The sequence below is a fragment of the Punica granatum genome, chromosome 7, assembly GCF_007655135.1.
Source record: "Punica granatum isolate Tunisia-2019 chromosome 7, ASM765513v2, whole genome shotgun sequence".
Taxonomy (NCBI): Eukaryota; Viridiplantae; Streptophyta; class Magnoliopsida; order Myrtales; family Lythraceae; genus Punica; species Punica granatum.
Window position 1 is genome coordinate 15,019,227 of NC_045133.1, and position 27,866 is coordinate 15,047,092.

The 27,866-nt window shown below is 40.8% G+C and overlaps 2 protein-coding genes and 1 long non-coding RNA gene across 4 annotated transcripts; 1 reads left to right on the top strand and 2 right to left on the bottom strand.

Moving 5' to 3' along the window:
- Positions 1–6,969: 6,969 nt before the first annotated feature.
- On the top strand, positions 6,970–13,107 carry LOC116212610 (protein PRD1). Of its 2 annotated transcripts, XM_031547227.1 has the most exons (9): positions 6,970–7,565; positions 7,964–8,073; positions 8,165–8,340; positions 8,615–8,920; positions 9,295–10,264; positions 10,375–11,092; positions 11,184–11,464; positions 11,545–12,214; positions 12,574–13,107. In XM_031547227.1, the coding sequence occupies exons 1-9, from the start codon at positions 7,086–7,088 to the stop codon at positions 12,799–12,801; spliced, it is 3,939 nt and encodes a 1,312-aa protein (XP_031403087.1). In that variant the 5' UTR covers positions 6,970–7,085; the 3' UTR covers positions 12,802–13,107. The 2 variants fall into 2 exon arrangements, with proteins under 2 accessions (XP_031403087.1, XP_031403088.1); XM_031547228.1 differs by lacking the exon at positions 6,970–7,565 and having other exon boundaries at positions 7,965–8,073; positions 8,170–8,340.
- Positions 13,108–13,430: 323 nt separating this feature from the next.
- Positions 13,431–21,247, bottom strand: LOC116213371. The gene is made up of 4 exons (XR_004158077.1): positions 21,121–21,247; positions 20,798–20,947; positions 20,407–20,459; positions 13,431–14,178 (listed from the first exon to the last, which is right to left on the bottom strand). It is a non-coding gene; the product is annotated as an uncharacterized LOC116213371 (long non-coding RNA).
- Positions 21,248–21,815: 568 nt separating this feature from the next.
- Positions 21,816–27,628, bottom strand: LOC116213809. Its single transcript, XM_031548885.1, has 5 exons — positions 27,408–27,628; positions 26,773–26,964; positions 25,910–26,086; positions 23,124–25,334; positions 21,816–22,801 (listed from the first exon to the last, which is right to left on the bottom strand). The coding sequence occupies exons 1-5, from the start codon at positions 27,445–27,447 to the stop codon at positions 22,194–22,196; spliced, it is 3,228 nt and encodes a 1,075-aa protein (XP_031404745.1). The 5' UTR covers positions 27,448–27,628; the 3' UTR covers positions 21,816–22,193.
- Between the last annotated feature and the right edge of the window lie 238 nt (positions 27,629–27,866).

Sequence of the window (27,866 nt, forward strand, 5' to 3'; positions counted from 1 at the left end):
CTTTAGCGTCATCGAGTTGTCGCTTCTTCTTACATGACTCTTTCATCAGAACACCTTGGTCGGGGGAAACGTCACCTCTGATCATCATCGTCATTAGAATCAACCAATAAGTACTCGAATCCATAGTTGTTGAGACGCTTTGAAAGTAAAAATTTGAAAGTGTTAGCCCATACCCAATCAACATCGCCGCAGCTTGCAGGAATAAGTTTAGCAGCGTTTAAGTTAGCTTCGTTGATCCGAGTCGTGGTTTTTAGAGGGTGAAATCCTTTGGGGAAACACTTCTCCCATTTCGCGACTTCGTGAGCTAGAAAACGCGGTTGTTCATCGAGAAATGACATTTTTAAAGGCCAACCCTTTCGTGAGATAAAGAAATAACTCTTCTTATAGTGGAAGTTTGATATCTTATCTGCCGCGATAATGGGTGAGCCTTGCACATTCGTTGCACATTGAAGAAGTACATGGCGTTGTTGCGAGCCTCTACGTTGGTCAGTCTAAAGTAGTGTCTGAACACGACTAGTGAGTAGTTGTAGCGGCGACGCTTGCAGTAAATAAAGAATGTAAACCTCTCGCCTGGTGACCAAGAGGTCCTGAGTTCGATACCTAGTGAGACTATCCGTACCCTTTTATTAGATATTTAGGATTTTTATTTCAATGTGTTAGGCCCATCAGCCTCCATTGTAACAAAAAAAAAGAACGTAAACCAAACTCTAAAAGCGTGAGGGGTCAACTAAGTAGGGGCAGTCCTCTAATGCCTTGCAATCTCAAGAATAGAATCATGGAGGGGCCATCGTAGCCCCGCCTTGATCTGATCGGGGTATGCGACAATCTGGTCTTCTCGGGCATCGGTGGAGGTTGTATATTAGCTGGGCAGTTCAAGCCCGTCGTCATGGTATAGCATTCCTTTCGCTACAACATCAAAAAATGACAACTTCCAGAGGTGATTCACCAGAGTTGAGATCTTAGACGAAGCAACAACCTTACACTTAGCTTGGGAGGATGACTCTTCTGCCATAGCGATGGTGGTGTTTGTAACGGGGACGACGAAGAAGAGATCGAGGAAATACTTCAAGGTTGAGAGAAAGGAGTTTTAGAGAGATAGTGGGGATACTTGGAGTTGCAGAGGAGAAATGGCGGAAGGATGGGGATAAAATAGTTTAAAAAGGAATGAAGAAGCAAACGAAGAGATGGGGCATGCTAGGGGCAATAATGACACCCTAGACCCCGCGTGGATGGCTTTGGAAGATGAAGCGGCTGCTGGCAACTGTTGATATTACACGTCAAATGTCGAGATGATGCGACTATCTAACGGTCAAGGGGCACGTCCACTGTGTTTCCTGTGGGTCGATTTGTTGGCCAGAATGCGCCACGTTGATATCCCCATCCATGATCCGTGTGCTCACGTCTAAATCAATCGTGGGTTGACGCGTGTCAACGTGTTTGCTTCTTGGACAAGCCAGGAGCCAAACAAGGGGCAAATGATGGACTCTGGGCCTAGCAACCCAAGTCCAGGCCCATCAAGCAAGCTTGCTACGTTGGCTCATTAGACCAAGGGTAAGCGACAAGGCCCAACAGGCCTCAACCCGCTACTAAGTCGAGTCCAGTCGAGTGCCTACAAGACAGGTGATGTGATATTTCCTCAATCATGGTAACTCGTATCATCAAATATTCACAGAATATAACTCCACCCTAGTATCTTGGGAAATCCTGATATTTCTTCCCTCCTATATAAACATGTCAGGTACATTATTTATGATTAATGCAACACTAAAATAAATCAGAGACATCGAAGGGGAAATTGAGGAACACCTTCTACGTCCTTTCGTGCAAGTTAGCTTGGAGTGTTGTTCATGCGGATCGGATCGTGAAGACTATCAATACCTGAAGTTCGGATCCCAACTCCATCAAGTAATTACCTAATGCACTAATATAAATAAGAATTCCACTAAAGAAGTTCTCTCTATCTTCGATAGAATTGAAAATTTCCATCCAAAATCAACAAATTTAAATATTTACTCCCTCGGCAAAGTGCGGGTTTGTAGTTGATAAGGGCATATTATACTAATATTTTATTGTGCAATTCATGTTAAATTATTATTAATTTAATAGAAATTATAAGAAGTTGGTGCTTAATTATGTGTAATTTGATATTGTAGGTCTTTGAGGACTTAGATGGAATTACGAGCAATATTGAGGAGTTTTGCGCAATTTGGAGCCAGCCTATATCTTTCGGAAATCTTTTTTGTTTTGGATATAAATACTCCTCATAACAAGAATAGGAAACCCTGGAGGGGGAGCCATTTTTCACCATTCTTTTAACCTAGAGAGTTTTTGGAGAGAGTCTTGTCTGGAGCCGTCACTTGGATCAATTGATTTGAAGCGAAGAATTGTGGAGGAGACAATTCCTTAAAGGAATTGTTGGGTTTTTGTTTTAGGATTCAATATCTTGACTTTACTGCTGAATATGAATTCTCTTGCAATGACTCCTTTGAATTATAATTGTCTTTTCAATTCCATGATGTTCTAAGCTTCTCTTGTGGGAATATGATGAAACCCTAGGTAGCTAATTGATGATTGTCGCCATGTTATAGGATTAATAGATGTGTTAATGATTCATGATTGCAATTCCTATAATTTCAATTTTAATTCTTAATTGGTTATAATTGTTAGAAACACTATTGATACGGGAGTTGATATAGTGTTTGTTAGGAATTCTTGATTAGACTAATTAGTTAAATGCGGAAGCTACGTTAATTAGTTTAATTAGAGATTATCCAGGGATTAATGCAATGTTTCTAGTTAGTTATTCGTTAAGACATTAGGGATAATTAATTTAAGGCATTAGACAATCATAGCACTGGAAGGTGTATGATTATAATTTAGAGTCCACTATTAATTAGAGACGCGGGAGCTGATTGATTAATTAGGGGTTTAAGACTTTAATTTTAAAGGCTTAATAAACTCACTTGAATAACCACATAGCTATTAATCTATATAACATGATGGCAATCTGATTAGTGAAACTAGGGTGGATTCTATTTTTCCCACTTTCAATTGATATATTTTCATACAATTCTCTTTCTGCTCTTTGCGACGATTTATGTTGATTAGTAGTTAATTAGTTAATTCTCTCAATTTGATTGCTTAGATAATAATAGAATCTAATATAGGTTTAGTACTTAATTAATCCTCGTGGGATCGACACTCTATTCATCACTATATTACTTGATCTGACCTAGTATACTTGCTGGTAGAATTCGCGCTTATTTTTATATATATTTGCAGTGAATTAGTAATCACCGGTATATTATTATAACGAGATAGTATATCTCCATGCTCTTCCCAAATCATGTTGAATGTCAAAGATGTGAGGCTCTTATCCATGAATAATTATGCGATATTCCTAGCATAGTGGTCAATTAGATAACCCGAGTCTCAATTTCGAAAATTGGAAAGTACAAAGAAACTCGAAAAAATAATTTCATTTTAGATCGAATGAGAGTCTCTCCACAAACTTCCTGCATGACAAGATTGTTGAGAAAACGTGTAATTTTCTAACAAATTGCACATTTTACATATTTCCCCGAAATGTTAATTGTCACACGACAATTAGTGTTAACCTTTAATTTCATCCTAAAATCTATCCAGTCATATCCGTTCTACCTGCTTCTCCGTTAGCAATCTTCCGATTTTCCGTTAAGTTACCCTCCCTGGTCATTGCAGTAGAGAGAGACTCCCACTAGTGATATGTAACATCTAGCACTCTACCCTAACCAAATTTCGGAGATGATCTCACGCAATTTACCTTACACTGGTCAATCCACTAAAAGAATCAATTTTTCCATTCTGAAGTGAATGGACAAAACTTATTCATCATCGCATGAGAGAGATGAAAGACAAAAACACAACGCTTCACCAGACCATTAGATATAAAAATTGATTTTCAGTTTATTACAGATCGAGATCCTTAAGACACAATGAACACACGGGTCCAACGCCTATTTATCCAAAACACCCAATCCGACGTGACATGGAAAATCGAGAGGAGGTTCATGCGCCTTGACTCGAGTAGGGTCCCGATTTGAAGCGGCTCGAGTCGGGACGGGTGAAAATTCCTTCGACCTTATCTGGAATAGCACCACCGACTCCCGACTTCTAACTCCCCTGGAGGTTCATGCGACCCCCTCGGTGTCCAAAGGGCCGATCGTCCTCAGTCATAGGCCAAGGCGGCCTGCATTACACTATTCTCATTTTTAAACCATCGTCACGCACCTGAGCATTAAATTGGGAACGTGAGCGTCATAAAATCCAAAACACCGACCATCGATGATTCACCATACAGAAAATATGACCCGAATAGGCCCGATTTGACTCATGGTCGGCCCATTGGACGAGCTTGGGTCTTATTGGCACCTACTTTGGTTCAACCTCATCTGGATTACGGATCGGCCTATTGGGTCTCATGTGGGCCGAGATCCCACGTGGGGTCCCATCAGTCGATTTGAGCTAGTCCCCGGCCTCCAATAGGCCCAAGCCCATAAAATCATGAATATCCACATGATTTCACAAATCACAGTGAGAACGAGAGATTGAGACTAAGTGCATTTTAGTCCTAAGGCCCGTCTATTTTGGGATGAATTTAATAAAACGGGAAGACATTAAACAGATTCCTCGACTTCAGAACCCACAATTGTATTTATACAAGGGCCTTTAGCTTAATGCACATGAATTTGGAGTGAATAGAGAATCAAAATCAAAGTGGATTACGAAACCATATAGGACAGGCCAAGCCTATTATGCCACATGGGTCACTCTATGAGTGAGGACAAAGTGGCCGGGTTGAGCCCATTATGCCCAGTGGGCCACTCCACGAGCGAGGACAAAGTGGATTGGGCCGAGCCCAAAGCCCTTGGGCCATTCACAAAGCTTGACGAGACGAAATTCGGGTTCGCACAACTTGACGATGATCCGAGATAAAGAAGGATAAAGATATAAAGAGTGTTTAAGGTGTGGGAACTCTGGATACCATCGAACATAATACCATCGAACATAACACTAGGATCGAGTTGGGGCATGATTCCGTGATGTGTTTGTACATGAGAGATGAATGAATACATTCGAATTCTGCTATATTTTGTGTGTTAGCTTTCAATCTCTATATTTTTCTAACTCGTGTTCCATTTTAGGGAGCCTCGGTGTGTCCGAAATTGAGTGCGAGTGGCTGGTTGAGAACACGAAGCTGCTCAACACCATCACAGGAGAGTGATTCGAGGCTAATATCTGTATCCAGCCCAGACCCTATGACAATTGTTAAAGAATGAGCAAATAAAATTGTATGGAATAATTAATGGAATAGATTTGAAAATTGAGTAAATAAAAGCATGCAAGTGGAATGAAGTTGAAATTAAGAGAACAAAAATTAATAGAATGGAGGTGAAAATGTTAAGAAATTAAGTTTTATTTGGTTTTATTTAAAAATAATAATAATATGAATAAACAAATACATGCATACAAAATGATAACATATTATATATATTTTTACATATTCGATTCCGGTTTCGATTTCGAGTTTTTGTCTATTGAAACCGAAATCGAAACCTATTTTTACTGGTTCCTAATTTTCATTTCAGAAAACTACCCATTTTTTATTGATAGCTACCTAGAATCTACCTAATAGGGTATGTTCCAATTGGTTCTGGATATACCCTATGCAGTGCATACCCCGAATTATGACCTTAAAATTGTCACTTTGTCCCCTTAATAGAACATGTGCCTACCATTTTTTAGTGACTTTTTGGGGATAAACCAAACTAAACCCAATCGAATATTTTGGATGACCGAAATGAAAAGAGAAATGCTATGACCTCCAAAATTGGCAATCCCAAATAAGGGTGTGCGGGTCTGGTACCCTGTTTTTTTTTTTTCACGATGCTCGGATTCTACTTTGTAAGGGACATGTTCCAAGATTTTGGAATTGGACTCTATCTTGTTGAGTCCTAGAACCGAAACCTACCCAAAACTCGTATGAGGCGTTTGGTTTCAGAGTTAAAGTAACTTTGATTGTGAAAAATGACAAATGTTGTATAGCGTGTTGAGTTAAAGTTAAAGTTGACTTCGGAAATGTGTATTTTTGTTGTGTAGTGGGTTGAGTTAAAGTTAAAGTTAAAGTTTTTTGTGATTTTAACCCTGAAAACAAACGGGTCGGTATTATACCACAGGTTCCGGATACTCTGTTGAAACTTATAAATTTTTTTATTTCACTAAATAAAACCGAAAATGTCTCACCTATAATAATAACGCGAAACGAAATGTTGACATAGATTTAGATTAATTCACAATATATTTACAATAGAGAGTAATATGTCTCGTTAATTTAGCCTAGCCCACCTGAGCTCAATCAATCAATCCAGCTCCCTCCCGGTAACATTTCCCGATGATTGGTTCTTAGGGTTATGAACAATGGGGCTAGCATTACCGTTGCCATGACGTTACCGTGAAGTGTAGCAGGAATTAATACTATACAAGAGGAAGAACGAAAGACTAAAGATGGCTGATGGGCCGAGCCAATCCTTTTCTAAGTTTAATTTCCCTGAAGAGTGCAAATATTGAGATGAGGCCTATCCCATTTCTCTTTGGGCTGAACCGTTCCTTTTGTTTTTTTTTTTTTCCACATTGAGTTCTGATTTTAAATATCCTATATGTAAGAATTGAAATCGAAATTGATTTTCACCAATTTATTATTTTAATACTTGGACCCTACCTTATTTCAATACGTTCTACCCGGACTCTACCCTAATGGATAATTTTCGACCGGTTCTAAATATATCCGGTATCCGTACATACTCCAAATCCTGAATCCTCCTTATGAGGCAATTTTGTAATTTTAGTGGAAACTAGGGGCATCTTTTAATAAAGAGAGAGGGCCGAAGATTTATACACCGAAATCTTTCGGAGGAAAAATACTTTCTGAAATGAAAGACGGTATCAATCAGCGCACCGAACGGCTCAAGCTGACGGAAAAGTAAGAAAACATACGCGCGCGAACCAGAAAAATTCAAAAACTTTGATTTCATTCGATCATACTCACGATGTACTTCGACGATTCCCAGCTTCCCGACTTCTCGCAGTCGGAGCTCCTCGTCGACGGCGACGACGGAGGAGGAGGAGAAGCCGATGAAGCCTTCTTTCCTTGCTCTCGCGGCCACCGTTCCTCCCTCAACCTCCGAACCTCCCAGGGCGGCGCCATCTGCCTCGTCTGCGTCTCCAATCTCCTCATCGCCTCCCCTCGGGCCCCCACCGTCCACGTCTCCTACGCTCTCTCCCAGCTCTCCCAGGCCCTCTCTCAGCCTCCTTTCCTCAAATCCCTCCTCACATTCCATCCCCACTTCCTCACCTCCCCTCTCGTCCACGCCCTCTCATCCTTCGATGACGAGCCCATCGCCCGTCAGATCATTCAACTCGTCTGCGATCTCTGCGGCCACGGTGCTCTGGCCGGCGAGTTCGTCACCAGAATCTCGGCTGTGCTTTCCTCCCGCGCGCTTGCATGGAGCCGGCACCAGTTTTTCACTGTAAGGGTTTAGTACATTTTTCGCCTTTCCCGTACAACAGGCAGAGGAATTCCCGATCGGAACCACTGATTGGGTAGATTTTAATTAGATTAGCGGAACAGAGAGGAATGGCATGCTAATGAGTAGAAGCTGTGATTGAGTGGACATTGATGAGAGAAACTTCATCCTTACTGTAGGAGGTTGCTTTGAGGGAGACGATTTCAAGTACGGAACCTATGATTGGATTTTGTGATAGTACTCGTATTGTAGTGGCCATTTGTGGTCATTTTCGACCTCTGTTTTCCTTTATGAGGCCATGCACATTGACTGATTTGATTTGTGTTTGCACGTCTTAGTTCGCTAGTCGATCATGAAGTTACTGGGTTTGCTGAATCCTTTTGGCTGTCTCCCAACTGCAGCTCAATTGTCTAGGTGTCCTGCTGGATTCTCAGACGAACGGTTGTGCTACCTCCATTAGAGACCTGGATGTGCTAGTCTCTAATCTCGTGTCTGGCCTTCAGTTGCCAAGGTAACACACTAAAAGGACGGGAACCTAGTGTTTCACTCCTCCAAGCACTGAGTCCGTCCGGTCCCTTACTTTCTCTCATCCCTCCGTGCAGTGAAGATATACAGGGGGAGATCCTGTTCGTTCTGTACAAGTTTTCGCTCCACCATTATGCATCCAAGGAATGCGATGGAACCGATCCTTTCATGCCATGCTGTCCCAAGCTATTGTACCTATCACTGGATGCTCTGCTGAAGACCCAAAATGATGACGTCCGCTTGAACTGCATAGGTTTGTTACCTTCTTTCAGAAATAGCTTGTACTTCCTATGAAAATACTGACATTACCAGAGGTATCTCTCTCCAGTCAGATAGCGTGGTTTTAAAGTCATCAAATGTAGGTTTACAGACTACAGAGTTGATAAAAATATTCCGACGTAGAATAGCCGTTACATTTGTCTACTGCCAGTAAGTAGAACTGGTTCATTCTGTTGACAAGCTTGAGCTAGTGGACCATTATATTCCGTTCATGTCCATCTCTAACATAATTAGTTCAACTTGGCCAGCTTTTTTGACGGTCTTGACGCAGAGAGGATTTTTTCAAGCTTCCCATGCAAATGGCATGCGCACCTTGGCCTCAAATGCCGATACTAGTCTACAAATACCAAATTCTACTGATGGATGCCATCTGTATACCTTATTCACAGAGGCAATAAAAGGGCCCCTGCTTTCATCTGATGAGCAAGTCCAAATTGGCATTTTAGATTTGATATTTTATTATCTATCGTGTGAAGAAAACCCAGAGAAGAAGATCCAACTTTTGGTGGAAAGCAGCATTGGGGATTACGTATTCGAAGTACTCAGATTAGCAGGCAAGTATCCCAGCAGTTTTTTATTTTTGCTTCTCTCTAGAGATGCAGCACTGGTCTATTGTGAACTTTAGATATCAACAGGAATTTGGTGCATTGTAAATGGACTTTGGTGGGTCTAGGCATTTAAGAGTATAAGTGAGACAGTAGCCATTGTTTGCTAAGATGCTAATGATATATGGATGATTATATTAGACATCAAAAGAGCTGTTAGTGCTTGTCTCAACCTCCTTAGTCTCTACAAAGTAATCTGCTGAATTTGCTGACATTACATATCATGTGAGTCTGCTTCTTGATTCAGCAAATTACATTTTGTAAACCTTGCGATGCGTAAATAATTCAGATGATTAACATGTTTTATTGATGAAAAACAATAGGATTCAGGGATCCAGTGGTCAACTCTTGCCTCAGAGTGCTTGATATTCTATCAACAGCTGAACAAGCTTTCAGACAGACTCTTGCTGTGGGCTTCACGACTCTGATTCCGATCCTTCAGTGTGTGGCTGAAGTTCCTTATCATCCTTGTCAGAGTCAGATACTCAAGCTAATCTGGAGCTGTGTTTCTAACTTCCTTGGAGTGGCAACGACCTCTCAGTGTGAGGAACTAGTTCTTATCCTAACAAAGATGTTAAGGAGGCACAGAGAGGGTGAATTTGGCATGCTTTCAGAAACTTTTACTATAATCTGCTCTATATTTGTGAGTATGATAAAACATCCATCTTATCATGATCTACTAAAGCTCATTATAGGCGTCCAAGAAGCATCAGAACTTGCCATATTGTCTTCCCTGACTGTTTCTGGAATGAATTCCAACCAAATTCTACAATCCTTGTATCTGCTGAAAGAGGCATATGCTTATGGTCATGAAGATCACTCCACTAACAACTCCAATAAGGGAAAGCTGAGGCGATCTATTGTAGATGTCTGTAAAACACATATATTGCCTTGGCTAGTGACAGCAATCAATGAAACAGATGATGAGGAAGTTATTTTGGGTGTACTCGAGACTTTTCATTTCATACTTTATCAGGTATCGGATAACCTGGCCAGGGAACTAGCGGAGACCCTCATCTCCTCTTCTTGGTTCAGCTTTTCTTTTGAATCTTTAGGCTTGTTTCCTACAGAAAGAATGAGGTGGAGAGTGTATCTAATGATAAGTTCACTGGTTGATATTCTTTTTGGGAACGATAGTGGGCAACCAATTAGGGAGGCTGTGTCACACCTGCCATCTGATCCTAGCGACTTCTTGTTTCTGCTTGGACAAAAGAGTTACCGTGATGTGTTACTGTCTTCTTGTCAATCTGCAACTCTATTCATATTATATTGCAGCTCTTTGTATGACGAAAGGTTCGCTCTCTCTATCTATCTGCCTGTCTATCTATGCATTTATTTTTCCGTCTATCTTTCCATAAAGCTTATATATATCTCTCACATGAATGACATTTTTCTTTTGACAGATTAGCAGATGATAAACTGGTTTTAGCTTCTCTGGAACAGTATATTCTTGTGAATAGTTTTAACCTGAGATGCGGGTCAACAGATTCATTGACAATCTTCCTGTTAGTTAATCTGTATGGCCTATATAGGGGACTTGCCAAGATGAGCTACCAAATATCATACAGTCCAGAAGCAGAGAGAATCTTTTTCCAGCTTTTAACTGAACACGAATGGGACTTGGCTTGTGCACCAATCCACTCAATTTCCCTAAAATGGCTGTTCCAGCAAGAGAAAATCTGCATTTCACTGCTGACACATCAAATCTTGAAACTTTGTAGAATATATAGTTCAAATAACATTCCTGGCATCATCTGTGGTAAAAGTGGTCGAGTTTTAGATGTGCAAGCAATTGCACAGTTGGTTGTATCTGGTGATAATTATGCAGCAAAAGTTTTTGTCTGCTTACTGGAAGAGCTTGTTAATGAGAAAAGCCAAGAGTCTGACTTGCTTTCGTTATTGAATCTTGTTGAACATATCATAGGAATCCTTCCCGACACTTCTGACCAGTTATGCTTGAACGGTATTGCCAAAGCAATGCGGATACTTTACTATGACTCAGGCCCTAACTTTTCTCCTGAGGTATATTCAGATAGTTTGATCATTATTTTCAACTTGTTGAGTTCAGTTCACTCTGAATCAGTGGCCGATGGTGATGCATGGGTTACTGTGACTACGAAGGTGCATGCATGCTAACTACTCTTAAGAAATATAAGATTACTCTTCCGCTGATATCAACTCGGACATGCTAATTGTATTGTTTCTCTTGTAGTTGACTGATCAATTGATCTTCAGAGGGGATATGGTAAGTTTTAATCATGAAGAGCTGCTAATACTTGGCATTCTTTGCTTGATTTTGTACCACTCAACAAATGGAGCTCTGATGGAAGCTTCAAAAACTATACTCCTCAATACTCCCCTGACTTCAATGATGTGTACCATCATTCACCAAGCCTGTTCCAGTGGACCTACCTTACACGATGATGATGAGAAGACCATCAGTGGGACTATACTCCTTCATGTGATCTTGCTGCAATATTTCTCAATGAGAAGGTCAGCCAAATATATTACCAGCAGCACTTTGATTTACAACTCATTTAAAATTTCCTTCTTTTTTTTTTGTCTTGCCTCAGCGTGCATGCTGTTCTGCCTGGGACAATAGACTGGTCGAGTTTTCTAGACAAATCTAATACCATGCCAGTACTCCCCTTGTTGAGAAGCCATTGCCATGAGTTATGCATGTTGATACACTATGGGTGTCCTCTAGTCAAAGTTGTCGCTTCGTATTGTCTTTTGGAGGTGTTTACAAGATTGTCTGACCAGAGACAGAGACAACACGAGGATTTCAAATGCAGCAGTGTATATCTGAAGTCTGTGATGGCGGTCTTGGAAGGTTTACTCTTCTACAATGACAGCAGAGTAGCTGTGAACTGTGGCCAGTGTCTCTCCATGATTTTTGAATGGGAAATGGTGAGAAGTGGGACCAAAAAAGTGGCTGAGAAGAATAAATGGTGCAGGTTGATTGTCGAAGAGCTTGCAATGTCTCTAGCAGTTCCATCTCTGGTGTCGAAATCTTGCAGTAATAATCACAAGGCTTCAATTTATATGGCCATTGCATTGCTGAAACAAGAAAAAGTTCCTGGGTGGATGAGATCTGTGTTCGATGATGCTTGCATAAGCGGTATACTGCAAAATCTTTCAGGAAGCTGTCTGAGCACGGAGCTGATACTTCTATTTCGAGAGCTATTGAATGTTGGGTTCTTAACTGCGGAGCATATTGGTAGTCTAAACAGGGTACTCCAGGTACCTCTTCAATTTTGCTATGCTTGCTTTGACACGACTTGGTTGTTCAAATCCGACATGGCATTCAATAAGATACCCCCTTTTAAGTTCGAGGAAATTCTTGCATGTTAGGTGTCTTGTTGAAAGTTGAATCTTACTATTTGTACCATTTAGTGTGACACATTTCAACCGCTTGCTAGAGTTATCATTTCATATATTTCATCATCATCATCTTGCTTAAGGAACTAACTTAATCAAGAAACTGACAAATGCATAGGCACAAATTTATCAAATCACAGTATTTGCAATTGCGGATAGGGACAGATGAGCTGATCACCATTTTGGGCAACCGAAGTGAATAACATCTGGTACATTTGCAGGAATGCCGAAAGCTCATGTACCATGAGAATGTGGAAGTTGATTGTGAAGAAGTGTGCCCCGGTAAGGCTGCTGCAGTCAGGGATGATACCAGCAGAATTACTGATCATCTAGTTCATTTAATGTCATATAGCTCGCGCATCAACAGGGGGGGCGCTTCTGGTAGTAAACAACTGTTAGAAGAGATTGAGACATTCTTAAGGGCATCAGCAGAAGAAGGTAATGGTTAAGGAGGGCATGGCGAGGTTTCATGCTTTACTTGCATCAGCCAGCTGCTACAGTACTGTTTCGGTTCTTCAGATCCGGGTCATGCAAAGTGGTTGGAGGTTTGGAACGAAGTTTATAGAGATATGCTTTTAAGTATGTGTATAAAATGAAATTGTTTGGCTCATCGAACTAATTAATTTTAATTGTGGTCTGAGGACGGGAAAAGTACGATGCTGGGGAGTTTTCTCTTCGGGCCTTAGTTCACTGCTGCTTATCATATTAACTACGCTTATTGAGTTAATTCTAATGTTTAACTCAGTTAATTGCTATTGCCCTTCAACATTAGTTATTGCTTTTATCTTTGTCGTTGCCGGTCATATGTGTAGAAAATAATTTTAGAAACACGTGCTCCTCTATGGAGACAAACCGGGCGTGGATATAAAGGTCACAATCAAGATTTCGATTTTATTTAAATTAGTCCTTGTTCTAGTGTCTTTAGATGTAAGTACTCCGTAATTGTTAGCACTACATGCACGCTTTACTGAATTATGCATCCGTGGCTACACTTTTGAGTGCTCAAATTGAGTTACATAGCCATCATCATCATTCATGTATCGCAGGATTCGTCATGACAAAGCTTTTCCTTGTAAAGCTATATCTTCCCTTAGGAGATGTTTGTTGGATTCCCAGCAACTATATTACTAGTAATGTATATTCCCATCAATGTGAGAATTCATGTTCCCATCCCTTAGAAGGCTTTTGGTATGTATTACCCTAGGAGAATTGCAGGCAATTTTACATTTAAATTGCTTGGGCCCACACATTACCTTATTTGGTGACACTTTCTAAGAGGCAATCTATCTTGCATTGGTAATCTCCATTACATTTAGTGGGGTAATCCATATTGACTAAGGGAGAGAGTGCTATGTGGATCGCCACCAAGATGACCATCTGAACAAAATAAAATTACAAAACTACCCTCATCTTCTTCATCTCAGCCTTCTCCCAAAAACAAAAACTTTACCCGCCTCCTCTACCACCAGCACCGCATCCTCTGCCGCCCCCACCGCGTCTTCTGCCACCACAACCGTCACCTCTGCTACTCCCGGCGTCTCCCTCCACCGTTGCCTGAGCCCCCCGCCGCCACCTTCAATGTGCTTCGGTTCGAGTCACCTGGCCTTCGATTGAAGCTCAGAGGACTCGACGATCGAGTCCTCTGTCCTTCGATTGAAGGTCCCAATAGTCCATTAAAAAGAAAGTCCAGAAACGAGGAAGAAAATCTTGAGATGCAGCAGAGACAAGTCTTTGACGAAGGCGGCGTGCGCGAGCTGCAGGTGACCGTGGCAGAGGCGGAGCCGTGAGGTGACCGTGGCGGAGGTGAGTTTCAGGTGCAAGGGTTTCTGTCATAAAAAAGAAAGGGAGAAGGAGAAGAGGTGAAAGGGTTGTATTTGTAATTTTGAGTAAAGTCAAAGTCAACAAAAATATATTACCTTCAACATTGATTGAGCAAGTCAAACGCAGTAAAATCACATTAGCGGTGATTTAAAGGAGGAATCTATCTAGTGATAACATGGATTACCACTTCAACATTGCTAGGCAATGTATAAACACCCCCTAGTAATCTACATTACCATTCGAGTGGAGAGTGAAAATATAGATTGCCATTGACGAATCAAACATGAGAATCCTGTGAATTCATAAAATTTAAATCAATTTTCATGAGAATCCACATAGATTCTCATGGACCAAACGTCATCATGGAGATTACCATTCAGTTCGAACAAAATGAAGATAATGTATGGGCAAAGAGATCGAGTGACTAAGAAGCCGTGACATCCCATTTAAGCCCAGTCAGCCAATAAATATGTTCGGAAATGGCATGGATCTACGATATTCTTACTAATAATTAAGCCCAAATTTGCTTGCAAATCTAAATTCTACCAAGTAATGAAGTTATATTGCTGCACTTGGGATTCCCGTTCCTCCATTCTTTTGAGACTGCCACATTTTCCCAATTCTACCGATTGAACTTATCAATGCATATTGTAAAGAATGTATTATGACATATTTCGGGAATTCTTACCCTTGTTAAGAGATACACATACAATGTATGTGAATTTACCTTGTAATCATAAGTTTATAAATATACAATGAGCAACCTCTATTGGGTAAGGCATTAACCATTCACATCGTATCAGAGCAAATATATTAGTCTGCCAAAATTTTTCGCCGACAGGTCATCCGATCACCTCACCTCACCTGTCATGGAGTCATAAGGAGATAACATCAACGCCAACCCCTCTTCTTCCCCTCCACCTAATTCCTCTTCCTTAGACTCAACATCCCTCACACCACCCACTACTCAACCAACACTTTCTATACAAATTCTCCATACAAACAACGACACCATCACTATCCCTAACATCACAAATCTGATCACGATCACTCTGAATTAGAGGAACTACATCATCTGGAAATCCTTATTTTCCACTTTCTTGCTCTCTCACAACCTCTTCTGTTATGTTGATGGTAGCTACCCATGTCTAGAGCACACAGATGCAAATTATGCAAGGTGAATGCACACGGATCAACACATTCGCTCCTGGATCTTTGCAACCATGGATGAGGACCTTCTTGAAGAGGTTCATGATCTGTTGACTGCTAAAGCCGTTTGGGATTGCCTCCAGACCCGATTCGTGGAGCTTACACGCTCCCGTGCCGTGGATATCAAGATCCTCCTCTCTCGTGTGAAACTCACTAGTCAAGGAACTGATAAATATCTTCGTGATCTAAAGGTGATGGCCAATGAGCTCAGAGAAATAAGAAAACCCCTGTCCGATGAGGACCTAGTCACGTATGCCCCTACAGGTCTTCCCAAGGAAAACGAGTACTTTGTCACCACAAATGCAAATGATCGGAATCCACTGACCTTCGAAAGGCTTCACATAAAGCTCATGCATCAGGAGAAGAGACTCAAGCAATTTTACCTGGAGCCCAACTCTGGTTCACCTATTAATCTACAGATGGTGCTCCAGACACACTCAACCCGCTCAAGGGAGCGCTGCTCGAGGGGGTGGCAATGCTCGTGGTAGCTGTGGAGGTCGAGGTCGTGGTCGTGGCTGTGATAGACGTAACAACAATTAGTGGAGCCAAAACAACAGTAACTGGGGCAACAATCACTAGACAAATCACACGTCTGGTGGTCGCGATGCCAGTGGACAAGGTGCCTATAGTCGAGGAGGTTTCTCTCAGCCTCCTATGGGCAGAGCTGCTCCCTTCTAGCCTTCAGGTTCGGTAAGATCGTTCAATAATTCTCCACCTGTAATTGATTGAATTTTGGGACATGGCTCTGCTACTATGATTTGTCAAATTTGTAACAGTCCAGGTCCTACTGCCATCAATGCTATGAACTGTATAATGATTGTCCTACGCCGAGTTATTCAAAGTCCTTAGCTACCATAAACTTGAATGATCCATCAACACATGAGGCTTATCTTGACTCCAGTGCTTTCACACTCGACTCTATATTACGGTTCTGATGGTGTTATTGTCGGAAACAAATCATTACTGCCTATTAAGAGCATTGGTTCTATGACAATTCCTGCTTTACACACTGATCTCCAACTTAAAAATACTCTTTATGTCCCTAATCTTGACTACAATCTTGTGTCTATACAACGTCTGTGCAAAGACAACAATTACCATGCCATTTTCACTGATTCTGGTTTCTTTGTTAAGGACAATAACTCATGGAAGACATTGCTCAACAGCCATATTGATGGGTCCCTATATCCAATCACTCTGCCTCAACCTACAGCCCTTGTTGCCACCACCTACTCTCTTACAACTTGGCACTGTCGTCTCGGCCACTCGAATAAAGTTCCCTTGGAAATTATTAGATCTCGTAATCTGATTTCTAAATTTTTCTCATTTAAGGATTTATGCATATGCTGTAATTTGGGAAAGTCTACTCGTTTACCATTTTCAAATGTTAAACATTTATCTTCCTTTCCTTTGGAAATAATACATGCCGATGTATGGCAATCTTCTATCCTATCCAATATGGAATTTAAATATTATGTTATTTTTGTTGATGATTTTTCTCGATATACATGGATTTTTTCTTTAAAACACAAATATGAGGTGATCAATAATTTGTGCACATTCAAAATCCAAGTTGAAAACTTACTTAATCGAAAAATAAAAAATTTTCAATGTGATGGAGGCTTGGAATTCAATAATTCTCAATTTCATAATCCATTTTGTGAATCAGGGATTTCTCTTCGAATGTCGTGCTCACACACACCACAACAAAATGGTGTTTTAGAACGTAAACATAGATGTGATGCGATTCCCGCCGAAAATGACGAGACCCGACAACAAAAAGGTTCCAAAGATCATTCTATAATCAGAATTGATTGACAAACCTTCGACCTGTTATTTATGACATAAAGAAGAACTTTGGTATAACTGACCTCAACCCGTTGTTTATTGCAAAACAAGAACCTCGGTATAAGAAGACGCCACAAATGGTGGTGGAAATCCATTTAATAAGTCGATGATGAATGCCACGGAAATTTCCGATGAGTTCAAATTAGTTCTTCAAGAACCAAAGAGAATACTCTCACAATTTTCTGAATGGTCATTCTTTTAAAAATGACTAAGATAAGTATATATAGACCAAAACTAATCATAATCTGGCCATATTTCCTCGTAAAGTAAGGAAATTTTTTTTTAAGTATCTATAGAGATATGACTTAATGTATAAAGATATGAAATCTAAATATTTCTATAATATCTCCATGAGATTTAAACTTTAAACAAATCTGATGATAGCTTATCTTGATCTTCAACAAATATTCTAGAAACTTCTAGAAAATGGTATTATAATGGGATTAATCATTTGCATCATAGACTTGGCTGTAATCTTCTAGAACTTGAATCATGTTGATGTATTTTTGTTGATCACGCGGTTCATGTCCAATGGGCCTCAACGAATTTGCTTGAACCCAAACCTCTTGAATCAGCCGTTGAGTTCATCTTTAAATTTCTTTACTCGTGCTCGCGTAACCGGTCCAATTAAAACTTGAACTAGATCATTTGAAGTCGTGCTACAATTTGCATCAATATGGTTCGTACTTTGTTAATTCAAAGTCAACTACCTCCAAAATTCTGGGTAGATACGGTTTTAACTACAGTTTATACGATCAATCGTCTACCATCTTCTTCACTAAACAACCAGTCCTCTTTTGAAAAATTATTTAATAAAATCTCCGACTATAATTTCCTAAGGATGTTCGAGTGTGCATATTTTTCAAATTTAACTCCATATGTTTATCACAAATTGGAACCTCGATCAAAAGAATGCGTCTTCTTAGGATATGCTGTAGAATACAAGGGATAGATATTTTGGTCCAATTGAGAATAAAGTTTACACCTCCAGACATGTCAAGTTTAATGAGAATTGTTTTCCATACGAGAAACTTATTTCGACCCTCTCTTCATCTGTTAAGCCCGACACTTAGACTACAGTTCGCATCATGCCCATCCTTCACTTCGGCCTAGTACACACGCAACCCATGGGCTCCTCAACTCAGTCCTCAGAAAATACCCGGCCAGAGATTCAATCAAGCCAACCCACAAAACTACTCTCTAAACCCATCTACAGGTAGTCAGGCCCAAAATGCATTAGCCCAGTCTATACCTGCCAGCCCATCTCTGCCCAAATTGAATCAATGTCGTCTTCCGCTAACTAGCTCGTATCTCCAGACCAATCAAATGCACCGACCCAATCTCTACAAATTTCCGCACAAAACAGACCTCCCCAAATTCCTAACCCCTCTGCACCTACAAATCACCATCACATGATTACTCGTGCCAAATCTGGCATTCACAAGCCTAATCCCAAATTTTCTTTGTTTGTTTCCTCATATAATTCTGTCATAGAACCCAAATGCTATTCGCAGGCAATTAAGAATCCTAACTGGCATCAAACTATGGCTGACGAATTCAATGCACTTATTCAAAATGGTACTTGGAGTTTAGTTCCTTCGAATCCTCAAGTAAATGTGGTTAGGAGCACTTGGAAGTACAAGATCAAGTATCATGTCGATGGGTCTATAGAGCGATATAAGGCTCATCTCGTCGCTCAAGGGCTTCGGCAACAATTCGGAATAGACTTTCAAGAAACCTTCAGTCCGGTAGTAAAACCGTCTAGTTATTTCACTTACTCATTCTTATTCTTGGTCCATACGTTAATTAGATGTCAAAAATGCATTCTTACATGGATTTCTGTCTGAGGAAGTCTACATGCGTCAACCTTCGGGATTTGTCCATCCACAGTTTTCGCATCACATATGTCGTCTCCATAAATCCTGATATGAATTAAAGCAAGCTCCTTGGGCTTGGTTCATCAAGTTTAACACCTTTCTCTCAACATTACAATTTAATCCTAGATCAATTGATTTATCTTTATTCATATATCGTAATGGTTCTCATACTATCTTACTTCTTCTTTATGTTGATGACATAATTCTTATAGGCAGTTCTCCCACTCTTCCTAAGCGTTTTGTTAGAATTTTATTGGATGAGTTTGCAATGAAGGACCTTGGTCCTTTGCACTTTTTCCTTGGCATTCACGCCACTCGCTCCTCTGGCAAATTGTTCCTTTCTCAGCATAAATATATTTCTAACATCCTTTCTCGGTTTGGATCAACAGCGGTCAAAACAACCTTACCGTCCCGAACTCATCTATCATTAACAGATGGTGATTTATAGGATGATCTAACTGAATATCGAAGTATGATTGGTGCTTTACAATACATTACTATTACGAGACCTGACATTTGTTATGCAGTGAACTTAGTCAGCCAGTTCATGCAAGCAACTCGCAAGCCTTACCTTCAGACGGCTAAGAGGATTCTTCGGTATCTTTGTGGCATGTCCACTCATGGGCTTCATCTCCATTAGTCTACCAACCTTCACCACTTATACTGATGCTAAATGGGCTAGGTGCCCAGATACCCGGCGGTCAACAGCTGGCTATGTTGTGTTTGTTGAACCAAACTTGGTCTCCTATCGATCTAACAAGCAATCGACTATATCTAAAAGTTCGACTGAGGCTGAATATCGAGCTTTAGCTTATGCAGTTGCAGAGACACTATGGATTCGACAATTACTGCTCGACATTGGTTTGCATGCTCCTAGTCCAATAATAGTATGTTGTGACAATATCAGTGCCACATATCTAGCGGCAAATCCAATTCAGCACCAACGATCCAAGCATATTGCAGTGGATTACCACTTCGTACGGGAAAAGATTCAACGAGAGGATCTCCTTGTTCGCTATTTACCTACGTCAGCTCAGTTGGCAGACATACTCACCAAGAGTCTCTCGGTTTCGTAATGTCAAACACATTGTCGCAATCTGTTAGTGTTTTCGCCTCAACGGATTGAGGGGGGTGTATTAGAATATATTTCAGGGATTCTTACCCTTGTTAAGAGATACACATACCATGTATATGAATTTACCTTGTAATCCTAAGTTTATAAATATACAATGAGCCAACCCTATTGGGTAAGGCATTAACCATTTACAGAATGAAATGCGAAAAAAATGAACATGTTACCTGCTGATTGCTGAACGATTCTCTCCGTCATTGATCTCCTGAATATTTTCCATCTGCATTAGTATATTTTCTCCCTCATTCTATCTTGACATGAACTTTCAATTTAATAATCAAATCAGGAGAAAGAAATAGGTGTGTTTGGAGTAGAAGAGGAGGGAGAGGGAAAAAAAAAAGAGGAGCAGGTAATTATGCCCTTAATGTAAGGATCCTTAAACGATGTAATATAAATTATAGGGGTAAAATATGAAATAAAAAGTTAGACGAAGTAATTCCTTTTTTTTGAAGTAGTATATATACTATAAAATTTTGGAAGCGGAGCACACCCCGTCAAAATTACAAAGTAATACTGTATTTGAATCATGAAGCATCCAAAGAAAATACAATGCAATACCCCATTTAAATTATGAAGCGCCAACCAAGACCTGATGAACTCTTTTCGAAAACCAGATTGCTTCCTCGAAGTACTGTATTGTCCCTCGCGTAATGTATGCCGAAGCACTTCCTTCAAGTGCTTTATCTTCCCACCGTTAGCAGTCGTAACCTAGCAGAAGGGGAAAAAGTATGGACGGTTGAAAAAACCATTACACAATCACAGAGAAGGAAGAGGACCGGGATGGAAGAAAATAACCCATTGGTGTGATGCCTGTCGGGTACAAAAGAAAGCAAGGAGCAGAGAAAGAAACTACTATGAAGGAAAAAGACAAAGCTGCTTACATTTGCTATCAACAGAGGAGCGGAAGAAGACAACGTCAAAGTCCTTTCCGTTGCAAGATGGAAAGAGAGAAACGGGAGCCTATGGGGGACAGTGCTTTGTCAGATATAAGGAGGAGTTGTGTAAACCCTCAGAGGTAGTGGGAGGAGAAGATGAACGTGGGTGTCAGCGGGAACTGTAATTACCATATAACTTCTGGCCCTCGATTTCTTTACAGTAGTTTGATATTTGAGGAAAGAAGGGTAAATAAGGAAATGAAAACTGGGCTTCTTCTTTTTGAAGCAGGATAGATATAATTAACATGAGAAAATATTGTCCCAATCAATCACTGAACTTTGGAATCTTTTCGTGGATAATCTGCTTGATTTACATTCATTGATTGAATTATTTCAGGACAGAAAAAATCTCATGACAGATTTGGCATTATTTGTTGTAGCTTATTGTTAACTCCATAAATCTTTTTTTTTTCCTTTTTGGTTGAACGAGAATTCCATAAATGTATACTTGTAAAGTGAAGATATGTAAAAATTTATCCTTGAATCATATTTCATTCCAGTTGTTAACAAGCCCAGGGAGAGAAGGACTCACTGGTGATCTCGTCTCTTTTCCAGTTGTATATTCACAGAAAATCGAATCAGGACATCCTGATTCCTTCACAAGTCAAAAAATGAGTGTCACTAAAATATGAGTCACTGTATTACATCCCATTTTTTTTTAATATTAGGTTATGTTTTACCCCAATCAAGGGATTATTGATACGAACTGCAGGACCACATCTTAGAGATAACACCATATTTCTCTCGCAAACATCACTTGGTCTATATATCCACACACTCGTCCAACTATCGGACTCACTCAACCATAACACAAGACCATTTTCTAAGTACAAAAGAATCTCCTGCTAAAATCCAACAAGACCGTCTATGGATAAACCCCAAAAGTACAGTCACGAGCTCCCCGACCGGCTTTCCGCTCTCAACTCTTATTGGGTCTAAATAGAACTCATCCAATATGGACTGTCAGATCTGTTGGACTACTGACGGATGTTCTACTTGGATGGGATCCAGACCTTCAATCAGTTCACCGAAGAAGAACAGCAGACAAACTGAGCCCAGATTGGCCTCCCCTTGACTTTCCTCTTCTCCCTCTTAATCTCCGCTGGGTATCGGGCCGGGGAATTCCACTCTTGGGCTGTTGCCTGCTTCTCCTCATCTGCCTTTTGGGTCTCGGAGCCCAATATCGAGCCCACAGTCACACTCTTCTCCTCCTTCTGAGCTTCGACTGGTGCGCTCTCTCTCGGATTTGTTGACTTGGGCTTGGCATCTCGGTTGGCTTCTATGAGGAGGCTCTTCAGAGGAGAGTGCTGCTGTTGGTTAGAGCTCCAGTTTGTAACCTTTGAAATGATCTCCTCGTTCTTCTTCCTCCCCGGGGAATCGTTCGTGACATTAGTGAGGGATGGGAACCACCCAGGTTGGCCATGACTAGAGGAAGTCGCTGTCTTCTCGCCTTTCCCCGTAGGCTCCACTAACGTCATAAAAGATGGAGGCTCAAAAACCTCCGACTTTTCCAAACTTCTATTGGCCTCAGACTCCAATTTTGGTAGGTTCGAGGTTGATTTCCCAGCCTCTGATGTTGCCTTGGAATCTTCAACTGCAGCTAGGGTGTCCGACTGAGTAGAGAGCACTGTTTCATTCCAATACAGAAGAAATTTAAGAGCATTGTTCAAGGTAGAACTTCATCTTAATATAGCAAAGCCGTAAAACTCGAAAGATGTTTTTGTAGATAGAAAAAAATCATTTGGCTGACAAATAAGTAGATGCCAGTCTCCATTCCAACGTAGGATGGTCTCACGAGAAAGCCATGTTAGACCAGAATGGAAGCATTCTGTTAAGCTAAATATTACATAGAAGAGACCTGATGAAGCATTTTATCAGCAACCCCATGCAAGAATAGCCATTGACAACAGAACAAATCTGAATGAACAAATCAAAGCTAAAATATTTACCTGATACAGATCCCCAGTTTGCATCTAAACTGTCCGTACTTCTCGAATCGACTGAAGCATCGAGCGCATATCCAGATAATGGCGGTTTAACATGGTTAGTTTCACCCTCATGTTGCGAAGGATCAGACCCGGGCCCACCTAAATCATTGGCTCCACCAACTTCTATAGCTGCAGAAGCCGGAACCGAAGAGGCAGAATCTAAAGAAACCAAAGTCTCTTCCACCACATGATCTTCAGAAGGCAACTGCGCTCTTTTATCCTTTTCATTCATGTCACCTTCCTTTAGGGTTTCGTGGGAATCAGAAACTGCATCTTGGGCTGCTGTTAAAGTCTCCGAGTAGCCATCATGCTTATCCTCAGCTTTGCAAGATTCCTGAACATGGTCAGCTGACACTATCACATCTTCCTTAGCCGCACGATCATCAGAAGACGACTGCGTTCTTTTATCCTTTTCATTCATGCCACCTTCCGTTACATATTCATGAGAATCAGAAACTGTATCCTGGAAGGCTGTCATTACAATCTCTTGCTTATCCTCAGCTTCGCAAGACTCCTGAACATGGCCAGCTAGTGCTATCACATCTTCCTCAGCCGCCCGATCTTTAGAAGACAACTGCGCTCTTTTATCCTTTTCATTCAAGTCACCTTCTGTTAGGTTTTCATGAGAAATTGTATCTTGGTATGCTGTCATTACAGTCTCTGAGCAGTCATCATGCTTATCCTCAACTTTGCAAGATTCCTGAACATGATCAGCTGATACTATTGCATCTTCCTTAGCTGCAGTAGGTTTTTCTTCAACCTGTTTCTCATGGCTGAAAGTTCTTTCCTCTCCGATTGGATTGGCCACAGAATTAACTGGCACTTCATGGAAATTCTCAGCCGTTTCAGGAACTATAAGGTTTTCAACAAGACTCTCCTCTGCAACTCTTTTGCTTTTATTTTCTTCTTCAGCAATATATGATTTCTCCAACTTAGATGCAGATTCAGGAACTCCTCCTGCCAGGACTTCTTCCAATCTCTCCGTATGCTTTTCAACCTGATCAACTTCAGCAGTATGGGCAATATCCACTTTAGAGTTACCATCAACACTTCCCAAGAGTTCATGGGCACTTTCCGAGAATTCCATCTCTGATGAAGCATTGACCGCACCGCTAACTTCCTCACTATCAGCAGTCACAGCACCTTTGCAGATTTCCAAATCAGTCAGTCCGATGTTCCCGTGATGTGGAATGATTTTCCCCTCAATAAAAGCTGCTTCTTCCACAGGCTTGCTCTTCTCAGCCAGTTCGGAAGGGACCTCTGAATCCTGCAAACCTGAAGAGACCCCAGAGCCTTCATTTACAGCTTCTAGCCCAGACTCGGGAGGAGAAGCAATGATGACATCATCCTTATTTAGAATCACTTCAGAAGAACCATCGTTGGTGTGGAACAACCCCATTATTTTAGGGTCCTTAAAGCCTTCAATAACTCTCTCTGGATTCTCCACCTCAGGCAGACCATGAGGCACAAAGAACTCGTGAAAGTTTTCATCTACTTCTCTCTTATCATTTTCATGGACATCATTACAGGAAGTTGAAAACTCTAACTCTCGATCCACATGGAACTCAGCTTGAGGGGCGTCACCAGAGAGACCCACCTGGTTGGGAGCTTTGTCTTCTGGAGAAAGGCCAGTAGCAACGGTTCTACAAGTCTCTTCTAACTTTGGAATTGGTTCAGGGGCATTGCTGACACTGTTACCATCAAGAGATAATGGATTAGTTTCTTCAATTATCTTGACATCTCCCGGAGGCATGGGAATAACAGTTGTTTCACCAGTCTCCAATTTTGGAATAGCTTCAGGTGTATCTCTTGCATGGTTATTATCATGAGATAATGAATCAGTTTCTTCAAGTGCCTTCACCTCTGTGTCCCTTGACACACTTTCCAACAAGCATTCTGATACTCCCTTATCTTCATCATGTTTCTTAGCCTCTGTTATCAAACCAATAGAAGGCTTGGGTACAATGAGGACTGAACCATCAATCAGGACATTTTCGTGTCTGATTGTTGCAGCAGTTGATTCCTCAGCAGAGTCTACATATGTACCCACTGGGGAGCTTGATGAATGATCTGGAGCATCGGATTTGCTCGCAAATACATCAGCAGTACTTTCCGGAATCACTAGCTCTTGCTTTTCTGCACTATCAGTTGAATCATCAGCTTTCATGACTTCTGCACGTTTGAAATTGGATAGAAAAGCAGTTACAAGCATAAAAAAGAAGAAATGCAAGTAGCAATTCTCATCGATGATATCACACTTCTTCAGAATATTTGAGGTAGCAAGTTTCCCTAAACGAAAATGAGAACTCTGACAATATTTTACATATGCTTGACTTAAAAATGAAAGAACAGGAAAACGATGAAGCAGTAGCACCTGCTATGCAGAACTAATTTTTAGAGCTATGTGCCATGCTATATACACATAAGAGCCAAAATTATTTTCTTTCTAAGCACTCTCAAAACTGAGAATCTCTTGAGAAATTATGTTAAATTACAAAAAGCCAACGGTCTTCACATAGCCCTTTTACTGCACCAGAAGACCCAATAAGCTGGTTATAGATTAAGTCCTAATTTTCTGAGAGACATGATACCAGTAATCCACTCCATATGTTAATAACATCCTAATAAACCGCAACGGTCATCATTCCATACATATAAATATTATTTCAGATAGTCTCGATATGGTAAGTCAGAATAGCAGAGCAAAACCGAAATTAAGTAGATAACCCAGACATCAAATATTGTACCAGCAGTTTTCTGTGCAGGAATATCCTCCTTAACCTTCTCGCTAATACTCTCTGACTCAAGAACAGTCCCCTTAGCTGCTTCAGTTACCGTACATGATGTGACATCTGCAAAATTTGATGCAGCATCCGAGAAAACTTCATCCTTTTCACTTTCACTCCTCTCCAATGCTTTTGCACCTTACACAACCAAACATCCATCCATAACAATGAAACATAGTTTAGAAAGTGCATTGAAACCAAAACAATTAATGGAAAAAACAATTGAAGCCACCAACCTAACATTCTGGGTTATCAGATTCAGTATAGACGCCTGAATTAAGCGTGTCACACTGTTCATGCAAACTATGTGATAATTTAAAGGCCAGAAAATATTTTTTCCGAGACAGCTAATCTTTGGAGGGAAAGAACAAATATAAAGTAAAAAATATACCCTATGCAGCTGGAACATTATATATAGCCAACATAAACAAATCATCAAAAATCCTCGTCTCATTAAGATTTCTCCAGTAAAATAAATTTTAGCAAAAAGCGGACAGAGTATAATTAATTAACACCTCTAACATTCAAACTTGCCTTTACTATTCAGAAAGAACTCGAACAAACAAAAATATATTGCACCCTTTTCTTAATTGTATGATATCCTACTGATTCCTTATCCACAAAAAAAGGAGATCCTACTGGTTCCAAGTGACGTTATCCTTGCTGGGCGCAGAGTCAGTGCTTAAATCACTATGTGACCTAACAAATTACCATGAAATCTGTAATTTCCTAACTGGGGATACCGTTATCCCGATCTTCTTTTCACAGAGACAGAGAGCAGTAAGAATTCAAAGGCACGGAAAAGCCGAGCAAGAAATGCTCACTTGGGGTCTTGTAATCATCATCGGAGTGCTCGTCATCAGAGACATTCGAGTGCTGGCTGTCCTCAAGCTTGTAGCCTTCGATGGTTCCACAGATCCTCCTATGGGCACGCCTGTGCTTCGCGCTCGGATGCGGGTTCGGGAACGGCCACCCACATTTGTGACAGTGGTGCATTTGTTGATGCCCCTCGGTCCCTTCATTGACAAAACTCGTCTCATTCACTTACTTCGAACATCGCGAGATTTGAGATTGCCACAAATCTAGAACCTCGGATTCCCGCTACAACTCAACTCAACTCAACTCCCGAAGAATTATTTAGTAAAAAAAGAAAACCCAGAAAGTAGCATCTGGGTGGTTGAGTTGGGTTGAAGATTTGGCACAAAGGGGATGGTTTTAACGACATGACATCCTCGGAAATCTCAGATTTCACGCTTAGCGAAGAAGTGGAAACTCCACAACACTCATTCCCAAAAGGAGGAAGAAGAGTATGGAGATTCGTCCAAGTCTTGCGGTTAACGTTAAACCCCATAAACAAGAAAATCAAGATTCTTCTTCGAGAGGAAAGACAGATTCATTTAAAGCCCACATGAAATCAAGATTCGGAGGGAAAAAAAACCAAGAGGGGCTAGTGCAGAACCTGATGATGGGTGGTTCTTCCTCTGATCATGGTCTGCCATGGCGTGCCTCTCTGCCCGATCAAGCAACAAGCCTATACACAGGGAGAGCGAGAGAGGACTCGAGAATGCCAACAGAATGAGAAGGAGGGGGGGGGGGGGGGAGTAGAAGTACGGTATAGCAAGGAAATGTGAAGACTTCGGGAGGAAAAGACAAGTAAAAGTCTTTCTCGGGAGTGAGGAGGCAGGGGAGAGAAAAGTCCAGAGAGAGGGAGAGAGAGAGCGGAGAGAGAGTATTTGTGTCTGTGAGTGTGTGTTTCCGTGTTGGGGAAAATGAGGGACAGCGACGGTAACGGGCTCTACCCTGCGCACCCCCTGCGCACGTTATATAACGCTTCAACCGAACTCCTGCATCTAACTGTATATTTATTAATAACAAATAATAATAATAAAAATACACTGAGTAGTCTTAGTACCATTAA

Bases quoted from the DNA above. Each gene is read 5' to 3' on its own strand.
- LOC116212610 (XM_031547227.1), top strand. From the start codon at position 7,086: ATGTACTTCGACGATTCCCAGCTTCCCGACTTCTCGCAGTCGGAGCTC. The intron at 10,265-10,374 runs GTTCGCTCTCTC...TTCTTTTGACAG, and splicing joins AGCTCTTTGTATGACGAAAG to ATTAGCAGATGATAAACTGG. The intron at 11,093-11,183 runs GTGCATGCATGC...TTTCTCTTGTAG, and splicing joins GGGTTACTGTGACTACGAAG to TTGACTGATCAATTGATCTT.
- LOC116213809 (XM_031548885.1), bottom strand. From the start codon at position 27,447: ATGGCAGACCATGATCAGAGGAAGAACCACCCATCATCAG. The intron at 25,335-25,909 runs GTACAATATTTG...TCAAACGTGCAG, and splicing joins TCCTGCACAGAAAACTGCTG to AAGTCATGAAAGCTGATGAT. The intron at 22,802-23,123 runs GTAAATATTTTA...GGAATGAAACAG, and splicing joins AAACTGGGGATCTGTATCAG to TGCTCTCTACTCAGTCGGAC.